This window comes from Poecilia latipinna, unplaced genomic scaffold, assembly GCF_001443285.1.
Source record: "Poecilia latipinna isolate Pla-1442-1.1 unplaced genomic scaffold, P_latipinna-1.0 Scaffold225, whole genome shotgun sequence".
Taxonomy (NCBI): domain Eukaryota; kingdom Metazoa; phylum Chordata; class Actinopteri; order Cyprinodontiformes; family Poeciliidae; genus Poecilia; species Poecilia latipinna.
This window is the reverse complement of record NW_015112841.1, coordinates 228,353-254,987: the sequence shown is the minus strand read 5'-3', so window position 1 is coordinate 254,987 and position 26,635 is coordinate 228,353. Positions and strand designations below refer to the sequence as shown.

The 26,635-nt window shown below is 40.1% G+C and overlaps 2 protein-coding genes across 3 annotated transcripts in view; one reads left to right on the top strand and one right to left on the bottom strand.

Moving 5' to 3' along the window:
• The first annotated feature begins 513 nt into the window (after positions 1–513).
• tmem164 (transmembrane protein 164) lies at positions 514–17,746 on the top strand. 2 transcript variants are annotated; one of them, XM_015031974.1, is made up of 7 exons: positions 514–1,043; positions 1,162–1,530; positions 11,884–11,933; positions 14,205–14,271; positions 15,216–15,294; positions 16,123–16,223; positions 17,392–17,746. In XM_015031974.1, exons 2-7 carry the CDS (start codon positions 1,168–1,170, stop codon positions 17,596–17,598), a joined length of 867 nt encoding a protein of 288 aa, XP_014887460.1. In that variant the 5' UTR covers positions 514–1,043; positions 1,162–1,167; the 3' UTR covers positions 17,599–17,746. The 2 variants fall into 2 exon arrangements, with proteins under 2 accessions (XP_014887460.1, XP_014887459.1); XM_015031973.1 differs by having other exon boundaries at positions 515–1,530.
• Positions 17,747–19,198: 1,452 nt separating this feature from the next.
• ammecr1 (AMMECR nuclear protein 1) overlaps positions 19,199–26,635 on the bottom strand; it is a 42,215-nt gene continuing 34,778 nt past the window's right edge. Inside the window, exon 6 of the mRNA XM_015031972.1 lies at positions 19,199–26,143. Coding sequence (XP_014887458.1) covers positions 26,029–26,143 — 115 coding nt within the window. The 3' untranslated portion in view covers positions 19,199–26,028. The remainder of the gene's footprint in view (positions 26,144–26,635) is intronic.

The window sequence follows — 26,635 nt, the reverse complement described above, 5'->3', positions numbered from 1 at the left end:
AAGAAATTGTCAGCTCACAGCAACATTTTATTTGTGTTATATTGTCAGGTGTCAACCTTTATTTTATTATCTAAAAACATTAAGGTGTGCCGAAAAACAAAAACAGAAGAAATGTCAGAAGGCAAAAAATATTGTTTCACGACTCTAACTTATGTTACTATCAGGGGGGAAAAAACAGCACCTTTCTCCCCAGAAGCTTAACACATTTGATTTTAAAAAGAATTTTAACTGTACTGTATATTTGGTAGTGGGTGTAACTTTTTTAGATGTGACTCACAATGCATCTGCAAAATCAGACGTTGGTTATATAGTGCTAGTATTATTTCGCTGGAAGGTCCCTACATAAAATGTCCATTCGATCTAGAGACGTCTCTGTGGTTTAGAATGACTTTGTCAACGTGATAAAGTCATTTGTTCTAACAGATACAAGAAAGTGAAAATTTCCTCATTCCCAATGAACGCACCACTTACATACACCACATAGGGCGGTGTTGATTTATCCAGTTATGTCCTAAGTCTTGACTTGCAGGTAGTTTTGACGCAAAGGCAGTGGTTTACCTCGGCAGGTGTAAGCCTTAACATATCCCCACAACTGTTAATAATGAATCCGAAAAGACGCTTTTATGAATAGCAATTGTAGAATCGTGACTTTCAGTGACAATTTAATGCAGCCTGCGAAACTAAAAACCGGGTGAAGCGATAACAAGCGGCACCTCTTCGGCAGCTCAGTGGGGCTCCGAAGCTAGGCTAGCTACCTGTGTGGTGTATTGGTGGTTACACATGCTAACGCAGCGTCCGGTAACCTGCTCCAAACATGACTCATCTGTTGGTAGCTGGCGACCAGCGTTTTCATTACCTTGAGATGAGCCCGACGAGTTAACCTGTTTGGAGTAACGCGAGAAACGAGAGAGGGGCTTGCTCCACACTAAACACCAGCGACGGGTAGCCTTGACAACAGCTTCCTCCTGTCGCTAACCGAAGTTCCTCCTCCGCCTGCGGATGAGGTAGTTTAGCGGGCTAGCTATCTGAAATCCACCCAGGAGGTGAGTACATGTCTACTACGGAGTGAACCACAAGGAAATCCCGCTGTACATGTTTCGCCAAGAAGTCAGTGTGACGTCTTTTATCCCATCTTGTTCGTATCTATTCCAACCCGAAAAGAGGAACATGTCCCGGTACAACATATACAGCCTGCTGGACTGGATTTACGGCGGGGTGGACCCGAAGTTTGAGGGCAACGGGGGGCCCGAGTGCGCAGCCTTCCTCCCCGTCCAGCAGCGCATCGCGGAGAGCCTGGCCATCCTCTTCATCTCGCTGCTGGAGGTCGGCGTTGCACTGAAGAAGATAAACTTTGCAAAGGAGTTCAGGGTTGTCGGCGGGGACTGCGTGAAGCCGAAGAAGGACAGTCTGGGCAAGAACCTGTTGCTGGTCTCTCTTTGCATGACTTTTGGAATAGAAGTCGGGTTCAAGTTTGCGACTAAGACTGTGATTTATCTTCTGAATCCCTGCCATATAATCACCATGACTCAGGTAGGCATGAGCTGATCGTGATGCGTGTTTACATTAGAGAGCTGTTCAACGAGTGTGTCTGAAGACTTTTGTTATTGAAGTATTGAATTGAGTAGTGATGGTCCAGCCTCTGCCGGTGTAAACTGTAATGGAGGAACACTTTAGATTTCATTTTTACAAGCAGCAATTACTTCCTGGATGTGGGTTCCTCAAACGTGAACTTCTTCTGTTGTGTTGTTGCATTCCTCAGCCAGTGGTCAGAATCAGACTTGTTAGTGACAGGTCAAAGAGTCCTGACCTCTGTCCAGAGCATTTTGATTTCTTTTATGTAGCATTGTAAGTAGGAAAGAATTGAAATTGGCAGATTGTTGCTCAAAGAAAACCTCTGTATCAGCCATAAATAAAAGCCTTTGGTGGATTTCAAATTGTTTTATGCTTGCCGTGTTTGTTGTACTATTATATATTTACCAAATAAAATTGGCAAATATATAATAGTAAAGGCAAATGTTCATGCAAGTTTAGGGTGGAATGAGGAGAATATAAGAATTTGGCCCGATGTTAATACAGCTGTTATGACCAATAACCAATATTTTCCAATATAAAATATTCCTCCATATTTTTGACACTGTTAAATAAATTAAATAACAATTGTTTTCAACCTAAAAACACATCAACCACATATTTTTGCACTATTTTTGAGATTCTTTTTTAATCTTTCATATTTTTTATTTGGTTCAAAACAACTGCCTGTGGTAGAGGTTCTCTCTCTTTTTTTCTTCTGATTTTTCCACGTTGTACTTCTGGGAATAGAAAAAACGTGAATTGGCAGGTGGCACCAAGGAAAACCCCAAATCAGCATATGCCAGGAAAGACTTGATCAGTGATTTTTATTATATTAATTCGCTGTTTTAGTGAATTATTTAAGTGGCATGGCCTCATCTATTCAGTTTTGGTTAACCAGTTACCTCCCTTGGATAGGTTTCACAAATATGGAATTTATTTCAGCATGCATAATTTGAAAATGAAGCCTCCAACCTTGTAAAATATTTCAATTGCATGACCTTGACCTTGACTGTAGTATCTCCAATCTCTACCAAAGTATTGTTGAAATCGGAGATTCTCCAGAGATCGGAATCATCCAGTTTTTCTTGTGATCTCCGAGTGAAATACTGCAAAAACATCAATGAAATCCGATCAAGGTTGTGGATACGTCGTATTGATGCAGGATCATTTGATTAAACCTTTGCTAAAGAATCTAAAGCCCTTTGGAGCCTGGTAAAATCTAATTGGTGCAAACTATATCGCTGTAGCCGCCGTCTTGTCTGTGATGTAAAGCTGGAGCTGGGATGCTGTGAGCCCTGGAGGCGTCCAACCAGAACTGGGTGTGGTCTGATTGAGTCCCAGATAGCGATTTATTACTGAGAGGGCGATGTGGAAAGACATGGTTGCATCTCCTTAAAGAAGCAGTGCAGGATGGAGTCATTTTCCGTAGGTTTGATCAGCTTTACCGGTTGCAGCACGTTTTCCTCCACATCCTGTCCTGGGTCCTGTTCTCGTTTTGAAATGAAATACAGAGGGATGAGTAATGTTGTTGATGCGGTGCCAGCACAGTTGCCGCTGCCCACTCATGATTTACAGGGTATGTGATGAAAAATTGACTTATGGTAGGAAAAAAACAAACAAACAAAAAAAAAAAACGCCATCAATGTTTGACGGACAAGGTCAGCAGGGTTGTTTCTGAGAAGGAAACTGCACAAAGGAGTTTGTTTAAATAAGTCATAAGTGTCGCGTTACCACAAAGCTGTTGCTTCCCCAGCTGGATGAGTATTTTGTAGTTATTTGCAGAGTCAACAGTTCATTAGTTGGACTCCTTCAGAGGATGACTGGAATGAGATTAAAGGCGTGATGTGTTTTGAGCAGGATAAGGACTTTTATTGTGTTTGTTCCATCCAGGCTGGCTAACGTCAGTGTTGAGGACCACAGAATCAGATGTGTATTTTTACGGGCTGCATGTCTCCTGCAGTACTGACGCTTCCTCATATCCTAACGGGTGTGGCTCGTCCATTTAAATCCCTTTCTGATCCCTTTCCATCACAAATGAAAACACCTCCATAGTAACAGCTGCTCTGGTCTCTTCAGGGCTCAGGGTGGTAGTTAGTCTTAAATATTGAGTGTTGAAGGATATTTTTATAGAATGAGAAATGTGGTAGTTAAGTTTTCCAATACGCATTGGGGGGCCGGTGGTTCTCACCATATTCTCCGGCGTTACAGAAAGTTTCTTGTCCGCTTTTCTTATTCTCGACCCATTTTCAGATGATGGATTGAGCATTGCTTAATGTAATGCTCAAAGCTTGAGTATTTTTTTAAAATTATTATTTCACTCTGTTTCAGACTTCACAACTTTATCCTTGATCAGCCTCATGTGTTTCTTGGAGTGTGTCATGTCTTAAAGTCTTCCAATTTTAAGACTTAAAAATTCAGCTCAGAATACATGAATTTATATGTTTTCATGTATCTAAAATTAAGGCCTTAAAATGCATTAAATTCATTAAATATGAATTTAATACATTTAAATAAGTTAATCAAAGGTCTTAGATTTTGTTGTGACAGCGCTATTTACTGTCAAATATTCTACATAGTTTCTATATTTTTTCCCAGCAGGACTTTTCTCTCAGGCAAAAGTTTGAGTTGCACACAGACATCTTTTTTGGCAGAAGCTACAGCTAACAAGCTGCTAGTGCATCTTTTCCAGCTAGCCTATTTGTGATTATAAGTGCGAGGTCATTGCTAGTTAGGTGGACGGTGTTCGTCCTCACCACTGGCTCGCTCCCGTTGCCAACCCGTACGATGCTACGTTCACAGTGCAGAAAAAGCTCGCCACTGTTAAACCTGTAGAGGCCCATATGCAGTGCGAGACTCAGACTATGAAGTCAGAGGTTTACTGGATTTTAAAGTTTTACCAGCTCTTAAATTTCATTCACAGCAATCTTGGACAGGTCTTGAAACGTCTTCAGTTTGAATTGGTGCAGAGATCATGTGCCAGGTTATCACATAAAGTCCCGTTGTCGTCACCAAATGTGGAAAAGGTCAAGATTCATATCAGCAAAAAGGACAAGGAAGCTTGAATAAAGTAGGAATGAGTTCAGTGTACAATAAGTGACATGCGTCCCCTCTGAGCATAACGTGGACGCCTGGTATGTGTGCCATCAGATTAGCAGTCACGGACTAGCTTATCAGTTAACTGTGGCACATTTTCACTGGAGTTGGGTGGAGCTCCTTAGACAAATAAATTAGCAACAGAAATATTTGAATTTTGGAACTCAGATTGTCAGCTAAACAAGGAGGTCAGACCTTCTTTCCAAAATTTCTTCAGGTGGAGGTTTTTTATTTTTTTTATCACTGTGGAAGTGCAATCAACCACGTTCAGGTGTAAAGGTGAAAGAAAATTATGTGTTTTATGTCTAAATAACCTGAGTGCCTGTATCCCTGTGTACTAAATCTCCCCGGTAAACCTCCACTTAGATCACGTGAGAGTTTCCTGCAGAAATCAGGTGGGCTGATGGGAAATATTTTCACACACTGCAGGAAAAGATTCATCCTGCTGATCTGACCTCTGGATCAGCAGGATGATCCCGAGGTCATCCTGCTGATGACCTTTGTGTGGTGCCTTTGTATTGCACCACACAAAGGCTTTAGTGAACTTTTTTTTTATATAAATAAGAAAATAACGGTGAGTTACATAAGCTATGATACAGGAAATGAAGTAATATTGTATTTCTTTTGTTTTCTATTGAATTCAGAAGTGTGAGCTCTAGCAGAAAATTGGCTTTTCATTAGGGGTGGGCGTTTATCGGATCATTTATCGTGAAAAATTTCTTATCGTGATAAGAATTCCGATGTATCGTCGTCGCGATGAATTTCAGCTATTGACGGCAAATGAAAAAAACAAAACTGACGGTATGATCAGAAATGTTTTTGCTATTTTTATAATAGGATTAAATACGGTTAATGTGTGCAGTTTAGTAACATAAATCACTTTTTTAAGTAATTGACATCCTGAAGAAGCCTGTCTGAAATGGGAATATAGTTACATAAAAGAAAAAACAACAACTAATAAGCAGTTTTTAATCATCTTTAATTATATAACTCTATATATTGCAATAAATTTCTAAGTCCATACCGCCAGTCCCAATTTTTCATGTTCTAGTCCTTTTAAAAGTGTGAAATTGTTCAAAATTAAGTCAGAAATAGCAAAGAAAATCGGGATTGCTGGATTTAAAACAAAATGCATTTAAGGATTCACAATTAACATAAGATTTTGCAATTTATTTCCAGTAAAGATATCACCAAGATGCAGGCAGTGTCAGCCTCATTGGCCATGTTTGCGGTATCAGCTGTAACGTTAACAGCCAGCTGAGCGGATTGTTGACTCAGTTGTTCAGATAAGGCCGGAAGGACAAGGCTCTCCTTGTTGGAATAGGAGGGGGAAACAAAAAACAAAAAAAAAAACGTATCTACGCTGAGATATGCCAATCTACAAACTGATAGTCTTTGGTAAATAACTTTACTCCACTTTTAAAGGTCGGCAGCAGTGAGGAAACAATTCATTTCGTCTCTGAAATGATATTCAGGCAGCTGAAGAGTTGTTAGTGCAAATGTGGCATTTAAACGTCTACTTCGCCAACAACCAGTGCAGCTCAGGTCGCCTTCAAGGACTCTGGGACTCTCCATCCGTGACTTTGACTAACCGTTGCCCTCGCGGCTCGCTCTTACCTGGAACCTGCACATAGAAGATCCCGTTTAATTTGAGCCAGGACTCAGACGGAGAGCAACACAGGACAAAAAGAGAGGACGGGTTGTGTCATGTTTCAGTCTGGTGCGCCTTGAGATGAGATTGTATTTCATTTCCAGAAGGAAGAAGAAGAAAAAAACCCCATTAGATTTATTTGTTTGTTTTTTAATAGTGCAGCTGCAGCAGCAACCCGCTTGATTTGACTATCATAAATGCATTCATGCTCATAGCCTTATTGTATAATATTGCTGCAGGAGATGAGGAAGCTGGCTGAGATACTGATCGGAGCACATGAATCTGGTGCTCATTTCTTGCTCCTCTTGATGTGTGTTTTTTATTTTTTCATTGCGGTTTTAAACGCTAACTCTGTAGCTTCAAGTTCTTGTTTTTAAATTGTTAGACAGGGGCGATCAGATGTGTATTATTTTACAGAAAAACACTGGATTAACTTAAAAATATCACCTGATTTAAACAAAGAATCATAATTCTTTTTTGCACATGTGATACTGTGAATCAAGCCATTGCAACTTTCAGACTAATTAGCAAACTGATTCCTCAGCATTAAGTTGTCAGTCGATTGATTTATTTATTGTTGTGACTATGTGACCTGAATGCTTCTCCAGCAGAAAGCAATTTTCTTGTGTGAATTTCCACCCAAAATTGGGCTGATTTATATAAATTGCATGAGCTAATATCAAAATGATTCTCCTGATACAGAGATATTGATTGTTGTATTTTTCCAGCCTCTCAGTTGTCGGAGAGAGAGAAAACAAAAAGCCCTGATTTCAGCAATCAAACTACTGTATAACCAGTATTTCTGTAATGGCAACTACACTTCCTAACTTATGTAAAAGTACTTTAAACCTTGTTAAATGTTCCTGTTTTGAATACGTCAGTGACTCAGACTTTATTGACACAGAGGAGAGGAGGTATATCATCTAAATCAGGTGTCAAACTCAAGGCGCGTGGGCCAAATTCGGCCCGCCACAGCTTTTTATGTGGCCCTCTACGTTCTAGACTAAACACTCAGTGTGCTCATATTTTATGTTATCAGTCATATCTATCTACTGCCAAATTATTTCAATCAGTTCCACCAGTTTCCTGAGGATTATCATGGAAATTCACGCTAACATCAACAAATCCCCATACTTTTTTGTGCTAATACATGATTGGGAGTTTATTGCAGATTTTTCTAATTTTCAAAAACTTTCTTACTTCTACTAAACAACTGCCTCAACCTTAATTGATGTCAGATTGTAGTCCATTATATACAGCAAGTAATAAAAAGCCAAAATTTACCGTCATAAATAAGTACAAATATCTGCATATGTGTCTAAATTAGTACCACAAACACTTTGATTTTTATTGCAAAAAGTCTCAAAAAGAACTGCAAAATCCTGGAGGAACTGAAAAGATGTTCAATAATATTTAATTTTAAGAATTCATTGATATTTTAACAGCTTGTGAACAAGTTTTATCAATGGATTCTGGCACGACCGGCCCTTTAAGAGCATTTGTGATCTTTATTTGGCCCCAAAACGACATCTCTGATATAAATAGTAACTGATTCACAAAGATTGCTCTCTACGGCCGAGTCAAAGTTAGAAGTTTGTAACGTTGACAGAGTTTTAGTGTATTTACTATGCAGTGTTTCCTTCAGTGAATTATAAGTCTGGCGGGCCACCAGGCTTTACTTGTGCCCCCATCAGACCTAGCATTATTAATTTATTTTAGTTTGGGGGTTTTTTAATAATGATTTAATTTTCTTTTAAAGACTTTCCAGTTGGTGTTCAGGTATTAATCTTCCAGTCTTCTAACTAGCCGCTGATGTTACATGTGGTATGAGAAAAGACTGGTTTTACTGGTGAGACCAGTTCTAAATGAGAGATCCTCGGGCGTTAACAAGACCTGAGTAGATCTGCATCACACCCTGTCAGAAAAGAGGAAGGTCTGGCCAAAACATCTGACGCTTCTGCTGCTCAGAGAGGATGTAGCCTTCTCACTTTTCAGATCTCATGACTTGATACTGAAGCCGGTTCTGCGTCTCCTCACTCCTGTCTCGCCTCCCTTTGTAACAAAGTGTGAAGAATGTTCTGCTGGCCCAAGGCTAATGAGTGACTTCAGCTGGGCGTTACTGTGAAATATTTCACGTCGGTATTGTGTCTCTCCCGACACACACTCGCGCTGAACATGAGATGCTTGAAGTTGATCAGATTTGTTTCTGCACGCTCATTTTCCCCCTGGTCTGGAAATCATACGTTTCACAATGTGAACTGATTTCTGTCATGGTGAAACTGAAAAAGAACAGTTCTTCTTTTTGAATATGGTGAAAAATTGTTTTTTGGCAATTTTTACTGCAAACAGTGTCAGAACACTGTAGCCGACAGTTTTCAGGTGGTTTCTATTCAAAACTACAATTTGAAAAAAAATATTCAAATGGAAATTTTTTATTTACTTTTTTTTTTTTGCCATAGGAGGTGATTAGTTATTTATAGTGGGTCTTGTGGAAAAAAAAAACCTTTCATATCATCGTTATGTTTTGTGATGTACACCTTATTTAAGCCTTATGATCTTCTGAAAGGTAAAGAGAGAATAATAAGACATTTGGTGATTTTTTTCTTTGTGGTACTTTATAGATAAACCTCTGAATTCATCACACATATAGAAATATTTAACTAAAATTAGAAGGCCTTTTGCTTTCCTCATAACCTGGCTTAAAAAATTTAATAACAGATGTCTCAACATCCCGAGGCAAATGCGAGACACATTATGCGTGGCTAAAAATTCTCCAATATGTTGCTTTTCTGTATCTAATTAAGTTCTGGGCACAAAGCAAACCAAATTGTTGCAACAAACCGCAAGTTACAAAGAGAAGATTGAGTGAGTACAACTGAAAATAATCTGCTGCTTGTTGCACTCGGCAAACCCGAAAAGAAAATGATCTTTTATTCATTGGGGTAAAGTAGAACTTGAAGAACACGGGAACAAACTTACTTTTAAAATCGAAAACAAAGCCAAAGATGGAAATTAAGAAGCTATTTTCTAAGCCGGTTGATAAAAGTCGATGAACTTGGATCATAATGTTGTGTGATCATCTTTCACCATAAAGATTGCTCAAGTACCATTTCTGCTGTTCAAGGCCTTACAGAAGTCTGTTGCACATTACCAGGGTTAACGCCAAAAAGCCTCCCTTCTCTTGTCGTGTTTTAACTAAATTGTTTAGATTTAGCTAGGGTAAACATATGCATATTTAAGAATTTAAGTAATTTCTTTACAGTTCAATAATTGGTAATTTTTTTTTATTTGCAAGAAAGTCTGTTTCTGAATTTTTGAAAGAGAAGTTCTTTCCCACTGAAAAGAATGTGCTGATTATGCAATACATTGCATGCATCTGCATTTTTCTTTTTTCTGTTAAGATCTTACACAAGTCAAATGTTTCCTTCCTTTCTTTCTAAGAGTTACAATCTCAGTGCCTAGAACCAAATTAAATCAATTTAGCTAGCGTCTCGTCCAAAACTAAAAGGATGCTGCTGCTGTGAATGAGCAGAGTAGTTTGAAGCCTTTTATTTCCTCCTTTGAGATCATCTTAACAAGGCGTCACATGGTGCTTTCTCATTTATCTCAGTCTGTCTCCACAGACGTCCTTTAGCTTCCTACTGTTGTTATGGAAACACGCCGTTTGCATGTTCTCCGGGCAACGCTAAAACCTGCCTGTGTACCTTTGTCTTCCCTTTGATGCTGAACTTAAAACATGCATCCAATCTGCTACTCGTACAGACCAGACAGGAGAGGCTGTGAACCGTGCAGCCGTGGTGATACCACACACGTTCCACTTTATGTTGTAGCTTTTAAACATGGCCGCTTGGTGTAAAACTGCCTCTAACAGGGTGAAGAAGGATGTTATCGTCTTTCTCATTTGCGCTTTTACCCCGTTTTCTGTTTTACGGTTACTGACTGGGGATACTAGATCTTTTACACTAATCACCTACACATTCTCAGTTGTGTAGGTGATTAGACAATGAAATTTGTGACAATGACGGATGTCAGTTTGCTCATGTGAGCATTTTCGGTGTTTTAAATGAAAAAACATTAAGTCGTTTTTGTCTCTTTTTTTTGTTTTGTTTTGTTTTTTGGCTCTGTCCCTTTAAGATGCTGCGCTATGTGTACAGTCTGCAGTCACGTGACTCCGCCCCATCCGGTCTGTGACGAGAAGAAGCAAAACAGACGTTGAGAAAACGGCGGACATGTCAAACGTTGAAGCGGCGGTGGTACAGCTGGGAGGGAAAATGCATCAATTTGGCAAAGCAGTGGTCGCATTAACCGAATATTTTCCATCTTTGTTTTTTTTTTTTTTTAATGGTAACTGAAGGACATCCGTGTTATCATCCATTTATCAATATCGAGGCAACCTGCTCTATATGTATATTAAAGGGGTGCACAGATAAATCGGCCCCAATGTCCTTAGTTTTGGGAGTTCAAACACCAAATATACCTTAATGTCCATTAATCTACACAGTTGAAGCCGTTTTTGTACAATTGCATTTAAGCTAACAGAATCTCAGCTGTTGGGGCTTTTCAGCCAATCAGCACCAAGGAAAATGAATGAACTGGTTGCTTTAGAAATGTCAGAGCAATAGCTAGTAAAGTAGCATAGTTAAAATATATATATTGGTAAATAAAATGTTAATTGCAATTAAAATACACAATATTCAATACTAATATCACAGTGCCATGTTATCCTAATATGTTGTACCACGAAAGCTAAACTTCTGGTTGTGAAATTATTTGTTCACCGGGAACAAAATAGGAACAAAAATGGGATAAATCTTGAGGTGACTTGACCTTTGACCCACAGCAGCAGCTACAGCTACACAAACATAATGCCACTGACCTCAAAGTAGGTCATTAGATTATTATCTAAAAATATCTCATCAGTACGTGTCGATTTTATTCTTAAAAGATAAAAATAAATATCCCACAGCCGTTTCTTTTGAGCTGTAGTAACAGGCCGGCGATGCCTCTATGGAAATGAGATGGCAACTGTTTCCTGTCATGTATTTATTGTCTCACTGAGAGGTAGGTGTAAAAGTAGCAGTCGTTATCATTATCATATCGGCAAGGCTGAAGCCAGGATCCACAAAGCAGTAAGACGGCGACTCGATTCAATCGACCCGGCACACAAACACACACACCGTCCGACAGCAAATATTAACACAAACCAGGCTACTCTGCAGCTGCTCTGCAGCCTTCATCACCAGGCAGGTTGCCGAGTCAAATATCTAGAAGAGGATTTTAAAATCCAAGTGATGAATGTGTCAAATTAACACTTTCACCTTACAGAGAAAGACGTACGGCCCTTCTCTAAAAACCACTGTGAAGCAGTCTGGGTTGTCACTGTTTGTCTCAGCCTAAAAACTTTTTATTTTCATTGATTGGAGGCCTCGTTAAAATCTCTTACTGTATATTTGCTTGCAGCGCTAAGAGCAGGAAGCTCTTAACGCATTCAAGCGGCTCCTTATGACCGTCTGAGCTGAATGTGATGTCGGGTGGTTTTCAATCTCACTTTGTGGTTTCTCCAACAGATCTTCCTGCTGGCCTGCCCGCCGTGTAAAACAGCGATGATTGTGTTTCGGTGAGTGTGTTTACCCTCTTCCGTGTAGTCCGCCAAAAGTTTTTAAGAACTAAGAGAGAAAGGAAAAGCCCCATAGCTGAGATTCCTGTATTATGTCATCCACTCGCATTACAAACGTGCCAGTGGGGACTTCTAGCTGTAAAAGCGTGAATGTACTTCTCATTTCCATCCTGAAGGCATCGTCATTATCGCCGATTGTTATGACCTGTAAGCTTCGCTGGAGTGTGCCGGCTTCTTCCGGAGATTTACTGTAACGCTTTGGTTTGGGGTTTATAGTCTCTCCTTTAAACCTCCTCTGGTCAGAGAGGTTAATTATTCATGAGAAGGTTTTAGCCGGCGGGGAAGACAGTGTGGAATTTACTCTGAAATAAATCCTAGCCGGGTCACTCTGTAATTCAGCAGAGGGAACATTCGCAGTGAGTGGTCGGCCAATATGAGTGTGCACTCTTGAAATGGGAGGAAAAACATGAAATATTGCCCCATTCAAAAAAAAAAAAAAACTCGGCTGTTGAAAAGAAAATGCAACAACTTTATTTCCTTTAAACTTTCTTGGAGGCGGCGCGGTATTTGTATGGCAGTGGCCACCTCTGCTGTAAATGTAAAGAGAGTGCTTCTCAACTGGTTTTTGATTAGATGTCCTACATTTTGCGCAACTTCTTCATCATAAAATACATTAGTAATACGATTTAATCAAACTACACTGTCTCGTAAAAGTACTCACACCCCTCAAACGTGGCAAACTCACACTTCAACGTATTTTTGAAAGAGCACTTGTCCATTAAAAAGGGGCTAAATGCAAATTTGTGGCATTCAAATTTGCGCTTGAAAATCCTGTGGTTTTCACAACCCGGTTAGTTTTTATTACATGAAATCCCAGAAAAATACATTGAAGTTCAAGAATTGGAAATTCCTTTGTAAAGAATAGCAGCTGCCCAGAGAATAACAATAAATCCTGCGTTCATATAGATTCGGCAGAAGCAGATTGAAAGCATACCTGCGAATAAAGCGCCGCATAGTTGGTGTGCCAGACTCCGTTCCCCGGGGGATTTAAGCCATCGATCTTTGAATTCCCAAAGACGGCGACTCGCCAAATGACTTCTCCAGGGCGACATCGCTCTCACACGGTCGCTTCAAGGAACGGCCCCATTTGCATGCGCAGCAAAATCCCTGACCTCTGACCTTATTCTGAACAAGAAGCGAATTCCATGTCACTTTTAGCGTCTTGGGTTTAAAGTGACACCGGATCAGAAAGGACAAAGAAAAGAGTAAGCATTTACCTTTCTGTCGGAAGTTGAAAACCCTTACTCAAGTTCATGACCAAACCAGTCTGCATATATAGAATCTAGTGATGTGGTTAATCTCGGATCTGTGGCTAGTGTCCAGTAAGATGTTTTTGACGCTTTGACCTGCTGCTAGCTTTGTATTTTTGCTTCCATTTAAAGAACTTTTTACAGTTCCAGTTTGGGTGTCTTTAGCTGGACAGTAAAATGTAACAAAATGAACAAGAAGGTTAATTAAAATGTTTGCTAATAACCTAATTGGACAATAACTAGCATCAAATCTATGAATATTTGAACCTACAGCGCTTTGGTCTTCACTAGACTGTAACTGCTGGACAAAGCTACACAGAATTTGTCTAATTATTCACACGATATTAAAAATAAAAGGGTGTGAGATTATCCTCCATAAATGTAGTTCGTGACGCAGGTTTTGGTTACGTCACAAACACACATTCCTTCATTATTTAGCGCAAGGAAATGGTGTATTTAAATTAGAATGAAGTGGCTTTTTAAAAAACAAAAATAGAAAGTGAGGAGGCTGCTCAGACTGACAGCTGGGTGTATTAGAAGTGACAGTCCCACAGCACTTCTGTTTTCCCAATGACCTTATCTGTCACAACAGTTATTTTGGCTCATTGGACAAAAAGAGCAGTTTGTGTGTCGGACATGTCGGGGCTGTGGTTTGACACGACCTCCTGGCCTTCAAGACTGTGTAGGGCGGCTGATGAATAAAGTGTGGTTAAAGAAGAATCAGTGTGTTTCCCCCCCAAAGGCTGAACTACTGGAAATCCAGGTTACAGGAGGAAGAGCTGCAGAGGTTAGGGGATGCTTGATGTTTCCTGCCAGCAGCTTTTCTGGATGTTTTTTTTTTTTTTTTTTTTTTTTAAAGAGACTCATCAGAAATGGCTCTAGATAAAAACAACTTGCTGCTCTATCAGTTTTCACTTTCTGCTCTTTACTTTAACGCCACTTTTCTTCTGCATCTTTTCAGACTGCATATTCACATGCTGAATGGAGCGCTGCTGGGTTTAGTGTTCCCTATAGTCAACACCAGGCTAGTAAGTATATAAGTATTATTTATTTATTTATCTCTACCAGTTTTATTGTCACCCCTACTTTCTGTTTGGCAAAATGTATCGGAAGTAACTGATTTAGCGGCAAAAGCAAATGAGGTGGATTGCCAGGATGTTGCCCAGAAATAGAGCTGTTAGCATGCTATGACGGTCATTAGATTGTTACAGCACAAAAGTCTTCAGTCAAAGGTCACAGCGTCTCTTTGAACGTGCTCGTATGATATGAGTTACAACATTTAATGTTGCTTTGGAATAAATAAAGTCTCTCTGATTCTTATAGTTGCTCTTCAAAATGGGAACAACCAGAGAACATGCCAGTTTAAGTCAGGGAATGACATGAAGAGCACAACTACACGCCTAAACTTGAACATAGCTGTTGTTTGAACAATATTTTTAATAAATACCCTAAAATCTAGGATGAATAGTCAAAGTTTAGTATGGTAAATAAATAACTAGCTATTTAGTTTAAAAAAAAAAAAAACATCCTTCAACACCTTTACTGCTTCTATACATGAGCCAAAGTGAACCAGCCCTCACTTCAGCTAATAAGGGCTGCCTCTGTTGCTTTCTGAGAAATGAAACTTTGAACAGCTTAAACTCTGACTCATACCCCTAGAAAATCTACTGTTAATATCAGATGCAAATATGTGTTTTTGTCTTTCTCAACTGTAAGTTTTTATCAGGTTCCCAAACAGGAAAGAACGGCTGCAGCAGACTGCTTTGCATTCTGTTTTACCATGAAGGTGTTATCTTATCTGATCTGGTCACCGGCTCTGAAGCGCGAGGAGCAAACGTCGAAAATGATATATACGATGCATTTTACCTCACTAATGTCTGAAAAAGCAAAAACATGTGGCACTTTGAGAAGTACGCCATTAATGTCAGAGAGAGAGACATTGACGTGATTGATGTTTCTGTTTGCTCCTCAGCTGCCGTTTGAGATGGAGATCTACTACATCCAACATTCCATGATGTACTGGGTGCCTGTTTACCTCATGAGGAAAGGAGGTACGTGGCAGTGATGTGGTCCCTACACAGGCCCACATCCCCAAGTTAAGACGGCACAATGACTTGCACCTTTGTTGATGATGCCGCAGTTTGCTGTTGTGACTTTGCGCACACAGGTTCCGGTTTACGTCACTGCCGTGTTTGTTGTAAACAAGCATCTGATGGCACACTGTTGACCCAGTGGTTTATACCACACTCTTTAATATTTTGCGTATTGCTTCCCTCTGTTGGGGAAAAAAAAAGAAGAGGTTTTTGTTTCTCCTGTCGTTATAGCAACAGGGTGCAGAGATATTATGCGCATCAGGAACTGCAGTGCAGAAATTGATCGTGTCTCATCTTTGGGTTTGAAGCAAATAAGCAGACCTTGAGGAAAAATCCATAGTTTTACTGGAAGACATGCAGTAGGTTTAGATTTTATTCACAACATTGTGTTGATCTGGATAAAACGCAAAGCAGCAAGCAGGATGTCAAAGGGCAACATTCAGCCAGACAGAAGGCTGGAGAACATCATCTGGTTTGTACCACAGTGATACCAACACTCAGTATTCATTCTTAGCGTCTCATCGAAAGCCAAACATAGACAATTTCATCTGTAACGTTGATAGAGTGAGAGTTCTTCCTGTGGCACCTGAAAATTCTGCCAGAGAGAAAACGGGAAAAACCAGTGTGAAGCACACAGACACACCAGCCGGCTCCTCGATGCTGCAGCAGCAGGATGTCTAACAGGTGGCCGGGGTCGCCGATCGAGACGCATATCATGCACCTGCTCTCCGCTTAACCTTCAAACTGTGTGAGATTTTTCACCGGCAGCTCTTGTCTCTCTTGCAGGTGTGTACCAGCCTGAGCCTCTGGGGAACATGTGGTGGGCGCTGCTCTCCACTGGCATCCTGTTTCTCTACCACATCATCTTCCTGCAGCCCCTTGGCCTGGTAAGACAGAGCCCTCTAGAGGCGCTCGGGTGGTACTTCACTCTGCGGCCTGCGTGTTTTCTGTTTGGTAGAGTCAAGAGGAAAGCCGCAAATTGTGGAAATCCAAAAGCGGAGTAGGTTCAAAACAGTTTGGTGATGAGTAATTCTGGAAGTTCTGAAGAGAAATTATAGTTGATTTAGGTGTATTTACAGAGTAAAATCTGTTAAATTTGTAGCAGTATGATAGATTTGCAAAGAAGAAGAGAAATAAAGATGGTTCTTCTGTTCAAACGTTAGACTTCTTCCCTCAGTCAGTGCAATGCCGGTTGCTGAATTCAACCTATTTCCTACTTTACTGAGAAGAGAAATTAATGCAAAAAGAGCCGTAAATAATTTTCAGCTGAAATGATCTGAAAACTTATTAAAGTATAGAATAGAAATATCCTTTATTGATCCACAATGGGGACATTTCTATGCAACTGTAGGAACCAAAGGATTCGCATAAAGATAAAATATGAAAAAAAAAATTAAAATAAAATAAAAAATTAAGTACTGTACAGTAAGTGCAAGATTTCAATATATACCTGCACACTGGGTAGTTAAAATACTCCAGTCCAGAGGAATGTGCAACCAAGTTGTTTAAAGAAAAAAATTAAAACATGTTTTAACAAAAAATAATAAATTATTTAGCAAATATGTTTTTATAATACAAATAAAAATGGATATGAAATTAAAAAATATATTAAGTAAATAAAAATGTGTATATTTTTGAGTATTTCCAGCCAATCTGTCTTTTTTTTATCTTCTTATTCAGCTATGAAGCCAATTAAGCAATAAGAAAAAGAATCCAGAGAAAATCTGCAGCGCTAACAAGATGTGAAATCATTTGGCAGCCAAATGAGTTTCTGCAGACTAATGATAAGTTACGGACGACTTCGAGGCGATGAACTCATCACTCATTCCATTTGCGGGGAAAAGGGGGCTTTTTGGAGCAGAAATCCAGAGGAAATTAATGATTCATAAAGATATGCACAGTTAAGTCGAGCATGACATTCGCCAGAGCCTCATCCAAGTGGATAATTCTTTTTTTCTTTTTTTTTTTTTTTAAATCACCATTAACATGAAAATTAGGTCTCACGCCCAATTAACCTGTCCCCGCTCTCTCTCTCTCCCCCACGAAACCCCCCAGGCGACGGAGGTCAACCTGAACAACATGCTGTGTCCGGCCGTGTCTGATCCCTTCTACGGGCCGTGGTACCGGGTGTGGGCGATGGGCCACCAGACCGCTCTGACGCTGCTCCACGGGAAGCTCCTGACGTTCCTCTCTCAGCACAGCGGCTCCGCCTGCAGATACCTGCTGGACACGCTTCCACTGCGTAGCAAGAAGGTCGACTAGACGCCCGCGCACACGCGCCCCCTCCCAAGGCTTTTTTTTTTTTTTTCTTTTAATCTGCGTTTTCGGGAGTCTTTTAGCTCCGTTGAGCCGAGGGGAAGCTTTTCAGGGGCCAATAAACCCTCATGTCATTCTTGGTGGCTCAAATACGTACTTGTGTGTACAGTTTCCATGCTGGTTGTTAAGCAGCTGGACATGCACTCACTGACAGGGTTTCCCCCAGAAAACTTGCTAAGCCCGGTGGCAGGGCAATCCACCAGCGGCCCGCCGGTTTTTTTTTTTTTTTTTTTAAAGGTTTTATTGGCTCCTGTGGCCTTTATTTGATAGTTAATTGACAGGAAAGTTGGTAATGAGAGAGGGAGAAAGACATGTGGCAAAGGTCGCCAGGCCAGGAATCGAACCTGCAACGGGCTGTGCTTAACCCCTGCGCCACCACAGCATACCCCTTCTGTTTTTTGTGTTAAATTTTTTTTTAAAGTTGACAATTTATTGTGACTAGGTAACTGTATGCTCTTTGAAGGTATTATTGACGACACCTAAACACACAACTGTAGTCTTAAAAAATACAAACAAAAATATCATTAATTCAAATTAGATACAATTTTTTGTACTAATTTGTCATTACTTATTCAGACATTGATTTGGTCTTGGAACAAGTTATGTAATGCTGGTTACACTCAGCTCCTTAGGGCCCTCCTAGACCTGCAGGAGCCCCCATAAATATACTTGGGGTACAACATTTCTTGTATTAAGTTTTCCTTCAGTAATGTCTGCTGCTTGGTGCGGTGTTTTGCTGGTTGTGATTGGTTATTATTTATCCAAGCGAATGCAGTATTTGCGAGGAAAGCTGTTTGAAGACGACTAGTCTACGGTTGACTGGTTAACTTTATCAAATTGCAAGTGTAGACAAAGAGTCAAGCGCGTGCCAGAACTCGTATTGAGCGAGCTCGTGGGATATGTACGCCGCTCGTTACTCTGTCTTCGCAACGAGAACCTCAAAAAGCGCGACTATATGCGAAATTGTATCGGCGGCTTGCGTTGCGCTTGCGCGAACCGCCTACCTTGGTACAGCGTTGTCTGAAAATGGGCCCCGACAGAGCTCCTTCCAGGTGGCGCGCGCCATTTGCAAAACTCCTGGAGGCACATGACCACCAGACGCCATGACGGTGCGCGATGCCAACACGTCGTCGCGTCCAGCTTAATGTCGCTGTTACTGGTGTGTTGAAAGCTCAACAAACTAGCGACGTAGGCGGGGCAAGTAAAGCCAAGCTGCCGCCGTGCTTGTAATGGCGGGAGCTGGGGGAAACCTTGTGATACAGTTTTCATCCTGCTGCCTTTTTTTTTATTTTTTTTTTTTTTGTAAATGTAACGTCGACGTTGAGTACCTGAATGGTCCCACCTGTCTGTGGCGCAGGTGGGACCATTCGGGTACTCAGCAGGTGGGAGGCGCTGCTTTCAGTCCTGAATGAGTTTAGTTATGCTAACTCTCATTTTACCGAGTCGTTTTTATTTGTCTCAAGTGCGCTTTGAAGCAGATTTTAAATGTGGTTTGTTGTTAAAGTCATTGCTCGTTTAATAGCGCGTGGATGTGAATGTTCTCTTCTGTTTTTTATGAATGAAGAAAAAAAAACCGTATGTGATCAGGATAGGAAATAATTTTTGTAAGTGGCTTTTATCTTTCAGTTTCCAGCCTGTTCAATGCATTCCAGTTATGATAATCAGGAGGCATGAAGGACTTCTTACATGCTGCAGGTTGAAGTGAAGAATAATGAGTGAATGGGTGGGACTTGTTTCATTTCTGTGTGTGTGTGTGTTGTTTTTATCGTGTTGTTTGACTATATTCGTCAAGGTTTAACCTTGAGAACATTGTTAGGAATAAAAAAATTGCCAATGGCAGGCAGATCTGGAACTGAAGGTCTTTGCAAAAGCATTCATGTCCCTTGAACCTTTTCCTCATGTTTCATGCTACCACCTCCACATTTCGATGACTTTTATAAGGCCGTCATTATGACAGATGGTAATTTCTGGTTTTGCATGCGTTTGTGTGAAGGTTTCTTTATTCCGGTGCCCAAGATAACAGATTGTAGTTCTTACGGTTTTATGCTAATCCATTGCCCAAAAGAGGAAAGAGTGTAGCACAGCTACACCTAAGCAGCCCAAAGTGGACAGTATTCAGCAAAGCAGTCTGAAGCCTGTAGCAGTCTGTATTGCAGCGGCTCAGAAGAAGCCTCTGTCTGAAAACTCTGCTGTTTTTTGTTTAACAGTTCCATGAAGAAGATGCTCAGGGTTTTCCATAATTTTTTGTAAAGAATCCTTCTTTGCACAATAATCTCCAGACATTCCAGAGTAATCCCCAAAACAGAACCGTTCATCTCATTTTTCAGCAAAGGAGGTGGACGGTTGTGTCTGGGTGCAGCTGTGCTGTATTTTACAACCTAGATATTATAACCATGTGTCATTTTTCCTTCCACTTCACAGTAATTGTGAATTTGATCACATAAGATGTATCACGGATCGTGAACAAGTGCAATGGGGGTGTGAATACTTTTACCAGGCTCTCTATGTATCAAGACACTTGAAAGAAACTCTTGCTCCTACTGTAACAAATCATGCATAAAAATGTGTACCTTGAAAATTCATGTCGTTAAATCAACACCTATTATAGGAAAATTTCACTCGTATGTATATTTCATTTCAAGTCTGAGGTGGTTCGTGTAACTGTAGCATTGTCTTTATTTCAGGATCAAAAGGGGAGAGGAGAAACTTTTGTACCTCAAAGTTCAGATGTGTGTTGTGGCAACAATTAAAGGGATTTCCAGTGGCCAAAGTTTTCCTTGTGTACATTTTTTTTTTTTGTATTTATGTTCTGTGATAGTCTAATTTAAAGTCGGATATTTCTCCTACTCTATTTTTTACTGAAAACAAATCATTTGAAGAAGATATAACATGTTTTGAATGTAAAATTTTCATTTAGCAGGAGAATTGAAGGGTTTTTCTCATTGTGAATTTTCTTTTTTGTGTGTAGAGTTCTGAGAGTTTGAGGCATGCATTCAGAAAATGTGGGTGAAAAACTGTAATTAGATTGGGTCTCGGAATGAAATCACGCCGTTTGTTCACTAACTTCTTAAAATCAGGTAGAATAACCTAATACAGGTGTTTGTCACGTTCATGGAGTAAAAATCAGTAAAAGTTCGAGAATTGCACTCAGTCATGAATGTGAATAAAGTAGGAAACTACTTCCTGACATATATTCCCAATCCGTCTCCTTGACGACACACCAGGTCTAAATCTCCACACAGCTGCTGAAGATTGGGATTTTAATTCCAGCTTACAAAGAAAAATATATTTTCAAATTTACAAAATGATTCAGATTTACATTGGGCCACTTCATAAAACAGATGAATTGCATGTTAGCATGCATTAGCTAACAGTAACATAACTAAGCTATGGAAATTGAAGGAAAGGTTTACCTGGTATTTCAGTACACCATCATAATATGAATAACATGACCATTTTAAAGTGAATGAAAATAAGTCAGTTAAGGCAAAAGCAAATGAAGGTTTTCAGACAGAATTAAGTGAAAGTCAAAGTTTTGCTGGTCTCTTCCCACTCAGTTTGTTTTCACCAACCTTTTTTAACCCATGTATCAGTTTCACATCAAGCCCACCACTTCTTTAAAGCTTCAAGAGTTTTATCTGCAATACATTTTGATCAATACATACCTTGTTAAGACTCGGCTGTCATTTTGATAGTAAACTAAAAATGGTAAACTTCCTGCTGTGAAGCTGCTTAAACAGCAACTGGAAAAAGTAACATTTCATCCAACCCACCTCTCCCCTGCCTCATGGGCAGAAGTGCTGCAAAACAAGAGGAACGACACGTTTTTAGCTGATTTGGAGGGGTTTTTTTTTATTGAATAAATGATTTTAAAAGGTAACAATGTTTAAAACTACATTATCTTCACAGCCATTTCTTATAGATAACCCATCGATATATGTTCTTTCAGCCTTCTTCACAATTTTATTTTTTTTAACCTTTTTTTTTTGCGTTATGTACTTTTTTTTTAATTTTCTTTTGGAGTCATACGATCATAAATGCCCGTTTCGGAGTTCCGTCACACTAAACAGCAATTCAGTTGGAAAGGAAGAGGGATTCTAGCTCTACAGGGATGGAATTAAAAGTTCCCAGTTCATAATTTTTTTTTTTCCCCATCAACAATTTTTCAGAGTACTAAAGCAGAGAGAGAGAGAGAGGGAAAAAAAGATCCAAAAATTGACAAAGGAAATAAAAGTTGGTATGAGGAGTTACACCAGGTAACCCTCCCAGCCCATCAGGCCACTGCAAAAGAAAGTCATTTTATACAGCGACACGTCTCAGAAGTGTGTCTCAAAAATTTTCAGAACATAGAAAACCACTAAAATAATTTTGAAACTAGATCCAAAATATTCCTTTGAAAAAAATTTATTTTGATGTACAAAAACAGTCTTTTCTCTTTTTTTAATAGTCTTTTTTTGTTTGTTTTTTTACTTTTTTTTAATAAAAGCTTTAAACACAAGTTTATTGTAGTTCTTATTTGTCATTATCATTATTATTATTGATTCACTTATTTCTCTTTTTTTTCCTTTTTATTTTGATTTTTCTATCAGTGCGATTGTATACCAGTGCAGCTACTGGGTCGAGTAAAGAAAACAGGCTTTTTCATCTTTAATGGCATAAAAAAAATAAGGAAAAAAATCCATATTTTATACAAAGTATAACTGCTGGTCTTTAGGGGGAAAACAAACATTTATAAACCCATAAAGCTAGGAGGCACACCATGGGATTTTCATTTAAAAAAAAAAAAAAAAAAAGAAAGAAATTATAGCAATAATAATAAAACAAGTAACAATTTGCACCCATTTTTCGCCATCTTGACGCCACAAACGGCTTCAGAGACGGAAAGAATGACAATTCACTGAAGAACTGGGTTGCTTAACAAGTCACAAATCGCACAAAAAAAAAAAAAAAAAAGACAAAAAGAAGAACATTTAGTTACGAGCAGGGCTTGTTTTTGGAAGGACAGGAAGCCAGGCCTGAAAAAAAGCAGCATCTGAGCATGGCCGCTGGCATCTTTGGTTCGGTCGAACATACGAAGGTAACAAAGAGCTTGAGCACGCCGCGCGGCGCGGCGCTGGGGGCGGCCGCGCGGGGAATGCCGAGGCTGAACTCCAAACCCTGGTATGGGAACCAAAACACGCGATCTGCTACAACAGTCTACCGATGTCGTTCCTTGCAATTACTTGAGGTATCAGTGATTCGAAAATGTCGGACCAGTGCGGACACGCACTGGAAAAGAAAAGATAAAAAAAAAAAAAAATTAAAATCTATGTCTCTGTAGAGGTAAATTTCAATAAAGAGAGGCTGAAACGACCTCAACAGGACCTAATGCTAGTTAACGTCTTAAATGTTGCCCTTTTGGAGGTGGTTAGCTGATTCAGCAGCTAAAAAGCCTCCCAAAAAAGAGAAAAAAAAAAGTAAAAAAATAAAATAAAACGGGAACCTCGGATCTTCCCGCCATCTCGCCAGTGAACGACATGCATCACACGTTGACAAACGAGGCCATGAGGTTGGGCCACAGTGAAGGGAGTAATCAAGGGACAGAAGGTAAAATGTGTGACTTCTTGTCCTTTCAAACCTGCAAAGTGTTGACTTGCACTGGTAGGGAAAAAAAAAACAACATAAATGTAAAAACAAATAAAAAAAAAACACCTGTTGAACAGATCTGCATATATCAAGGATTGTAAAAAGGTTAACATGTAGGATTTTCTCCTATTACACATCGCTGTTCAATTCCCCTGGTGACCGTTAACAGTACATTCCATAGCGCCTGTGGAGTCTTTCTTCATTACGAGAGAGAATGTCAGTTTTCCCAGAGTGGAATTGATCCAACACCCCAAAGGAAAAAAAAAAAAAAATCACCCAAGTCCACCTCAACAAAAAGCTTTCCGTCCGCGTCGGATCCTTCACCACGACTTGGATCGCACAGCAACGCAACTCCAGAGAAAATCTTACATGTCGCATCATTAAGTATATATATGATATGATCAATGAGTCCGCATGACCAGTCACGAGATGTGACCACCCCAATATGAGGTCCGATAGCACCATATTTGTCTTTTAAATCTCTTAATGGTTAATAAGAGTGTCTAAGCCATAGATCAAGCATATCATGGATAAAACCATAGGTCTCATACTCATACATACATGCAACTAAATACATTGCATGTGTATACAAAGACATATATGTAAAAGAGCATGGTCAATTTGGTTTTGCAGCAGAGAAAAATTCAGGTTGTGCTGTAGCCGACGGACCAGGAGAGAAGGCGCCTGACTGCGGCTTCTTCTGCTGTGGTAGTGTACGGTACGGTTTCCTACGGCCGCAACGCTGACCCCTGGTGGTTGGAACTTTAACGGTGCCCGACTTTAACGTTGATTATGTGAAATCCACGCGTAGGATATGGAGCGAAGCACGCGGAGTCTCCCGGACGACAAGCGTGCCTGTACGCCGTTCAAGTAGAGGATGCACTCAGAACGACTTTCTCCTGGTCCGTCGTTCTTTGTTGTTGTTTTTTTTTTCTTTTTATAAAAAAAAAAACTTAAGGCAACACAACTGGAAATCTGGATCGTTTCGGGTTACTGTGGATGGATTGCCGAAAGCCCTTGACATTTTTGCATAAAGGAAAAGAATTTATGAAAAAAGAAAAAACCTGTCAGTTACAAAAAGGCTGTTACGACAGAAGATGTTGGTCAAGCAACAAGAATCTCTCAAAAAAACAAACAAAAACAAACAATAAAATTCCAGTTTGCAAAAGAAACACGCAGACCGACAACTTGGCGATCCTCGACAGATCGAACATTCGTTGAAGTACGCCTAACTAGCAGTGTGTGTGGATCGAAGTCACACCTGGGTAATATTTGGATAAGAACTGGCTTTACAAAGCCCTGGCTTTTTTTTTTTTTTTTCTTTTTCTAAAACAAAAAAAGAAAATTACACTTCCTGTAACCCTCTGATTGAAACAGACAGAAACTAGAACATTCCCTGTGCTGCGGGCACGCGGATCAACGGGAGTGAGGGGGAACAGCGGCGGCGCCATATCCACGACTACACACTATGACATGCACTTCTAAATGACACAAACATGTTAATAAGATCACTTCTGTTTGTGTGCGACTTTTTTTTCTTTCTTCTTAAAACATACGTCGTACTCTGCGGGACGATGGTTAATAATCGGAAAATGCAAGACGAAGTTTTCACGATGACACGAGGAACTAAGTGAAGCGTCGGGGTTTTGGGCTGAAGCAACGTCTCAACATTTTAGCACCCAACGCCACTGATAACGGACAAAACTGTGGGAGATAGAGTATGGCTTTAAATTGTTTTAGCAAGTCCCTATCGCGCGACTCCCCGTCAGTAAACGCAGAAAAAAAAATATATAAAACAAAGAAACACTCACTTTTTTAATTAAACAAAAGCTTCATGTACATCTTTTTGTTCTTCTACCTTCTTAAGTCTAAATGAACCCTCGGAAATAAGTTTAAAATTTTACGTAAAGTCAAACAAATGCAGCTGAACCTGTAGCTGAAACCCAATGTCTAATTTATTCTACTGGTTTTCCATCTTGTGACAAAGTGGAGCCTATAATCCACACACAGTGACACACACACACACACGCACACACACACACACACACAATTGTGACGCAAATCAATAAACCGCATCAGCAAAAGCCGATCAAAAGGCGTCACAATCCTATCTACACTTTGGAGTATCCCGCGTACGAATTCCAACTACGACACGACGAGCGTTTACAAGGCCAGCACGACTCGGCAGTCAAGTTTTTGAGAGGAATTGAAAGTAGTGAGGACACAGCCTTTTGGAACTGCAGTTTTGCCTTTGCTACATGATATTACACGTCTGGATAGTGAAGTAAAAGAAACGACAAGTTAGACGATAAAAATAAAAAGGGTTAGTAAATGTAAAAGTGTAGCAAAGCCTAAATCCACCCAAGGAGACTCGCTTCCATCCACAGAATCAAACACCTGATTAGCTTTGCTGAAAGACGCAATATTAATGAAAATCTAATATTGGTTATTTTTTCCAAAATAATATGAACGAATGGAGGGGGCCGGAAGGAGGGGGTTATAGATATAGGTATACATATGCTGCAAAAGCTCAACCACGGGCAAACAAAAGGAACATGGTTTTCTCGCCATAATCGAACGATGCTTCATTGCCACCCGTTGCCATGTCAACGTCTGTGAGACGGCCAGCACGGCAACGGAAACTAACATCATAAAATGGTACAGTAGTAGAAATAGCTAGACCAGGAGGGGGCGGGCTCTCCTGGGAAAAGGTCCGCGGAGAGGTCCAATGATTGGTCATGCGGCTCGCTGTCAGGAATAATGGTTATACGACGGCACCGGGTGCCCGATGCCGTTCTGGTAGTGATGGTGCTGGCGGTGGGCGATGTACTCTGCATAACCCATCGTCATCTTCTCGCTACGGTACCTGAAACAGAGAAGACGGAAATCCGAGAGTCTGTCCTCACAAGCCGACATGACGGAAGGGGTTTCTGCAGGTTTCACAGACTCTAGTTTAAGACTTTTAAGACCACCATGAATGAAATTTAAGACCTGTATCAGAACAGAGATGTACAAACGACAACTGTGTACTTCACATAGTTGTAGTGCCAAGCCTTTGTTTTTGCGCAGAATGGACGTAGCCTCGTACGGATTCGCAACAGGAGGGAGGAAGCGCCAAAGGAGAAGGTTGTCCAGCAAACTGGCAATGAATTTAAACTTGCAGCTAGTTAGCGGTAGCCTGAACCGCCTCGATAAGTCAGGCGACTCAAAACGTTTGCCTGACATAAAAATCCCATAAGAAAAATAAATTACATAGAAAATACGAGATAAGCTAGTCAGCACAACATTTAAGACCTAATAATTAACGTATTTAAAGGCAACTTTTTTACTTTTCCGAATTAGTTCAAGGCATTTTAAG

What these genes read in the sequence shown, in the direction of transcription:
- tmem164 (XM_015031973.1), top strand. Translation starts at nt 1,093, where the DNA reads ATGTTTCGCCAAGAAGTCAGTGTGACGTCTTTTATCCCATCTTGTTCG. An exon ending in TTACCTCATGAGGAAAGGAG is followed by an intron (nt 15,295 to 16,122) that starts GTACGTGGCAGT and finishes TCTCTCTTGCAG; the next exon opens with GTGTGTACCAGCCTGAGCCT. An exon ending in TCCTGCAGCCCCTTGGCCTG is followed by an intron (nt 16,224 to 17,391) that starts GTAAGACAGAGC and finishes GAAACCCCCCAG; the next exon opens with GCGACGGAGGTCAACCTGAA.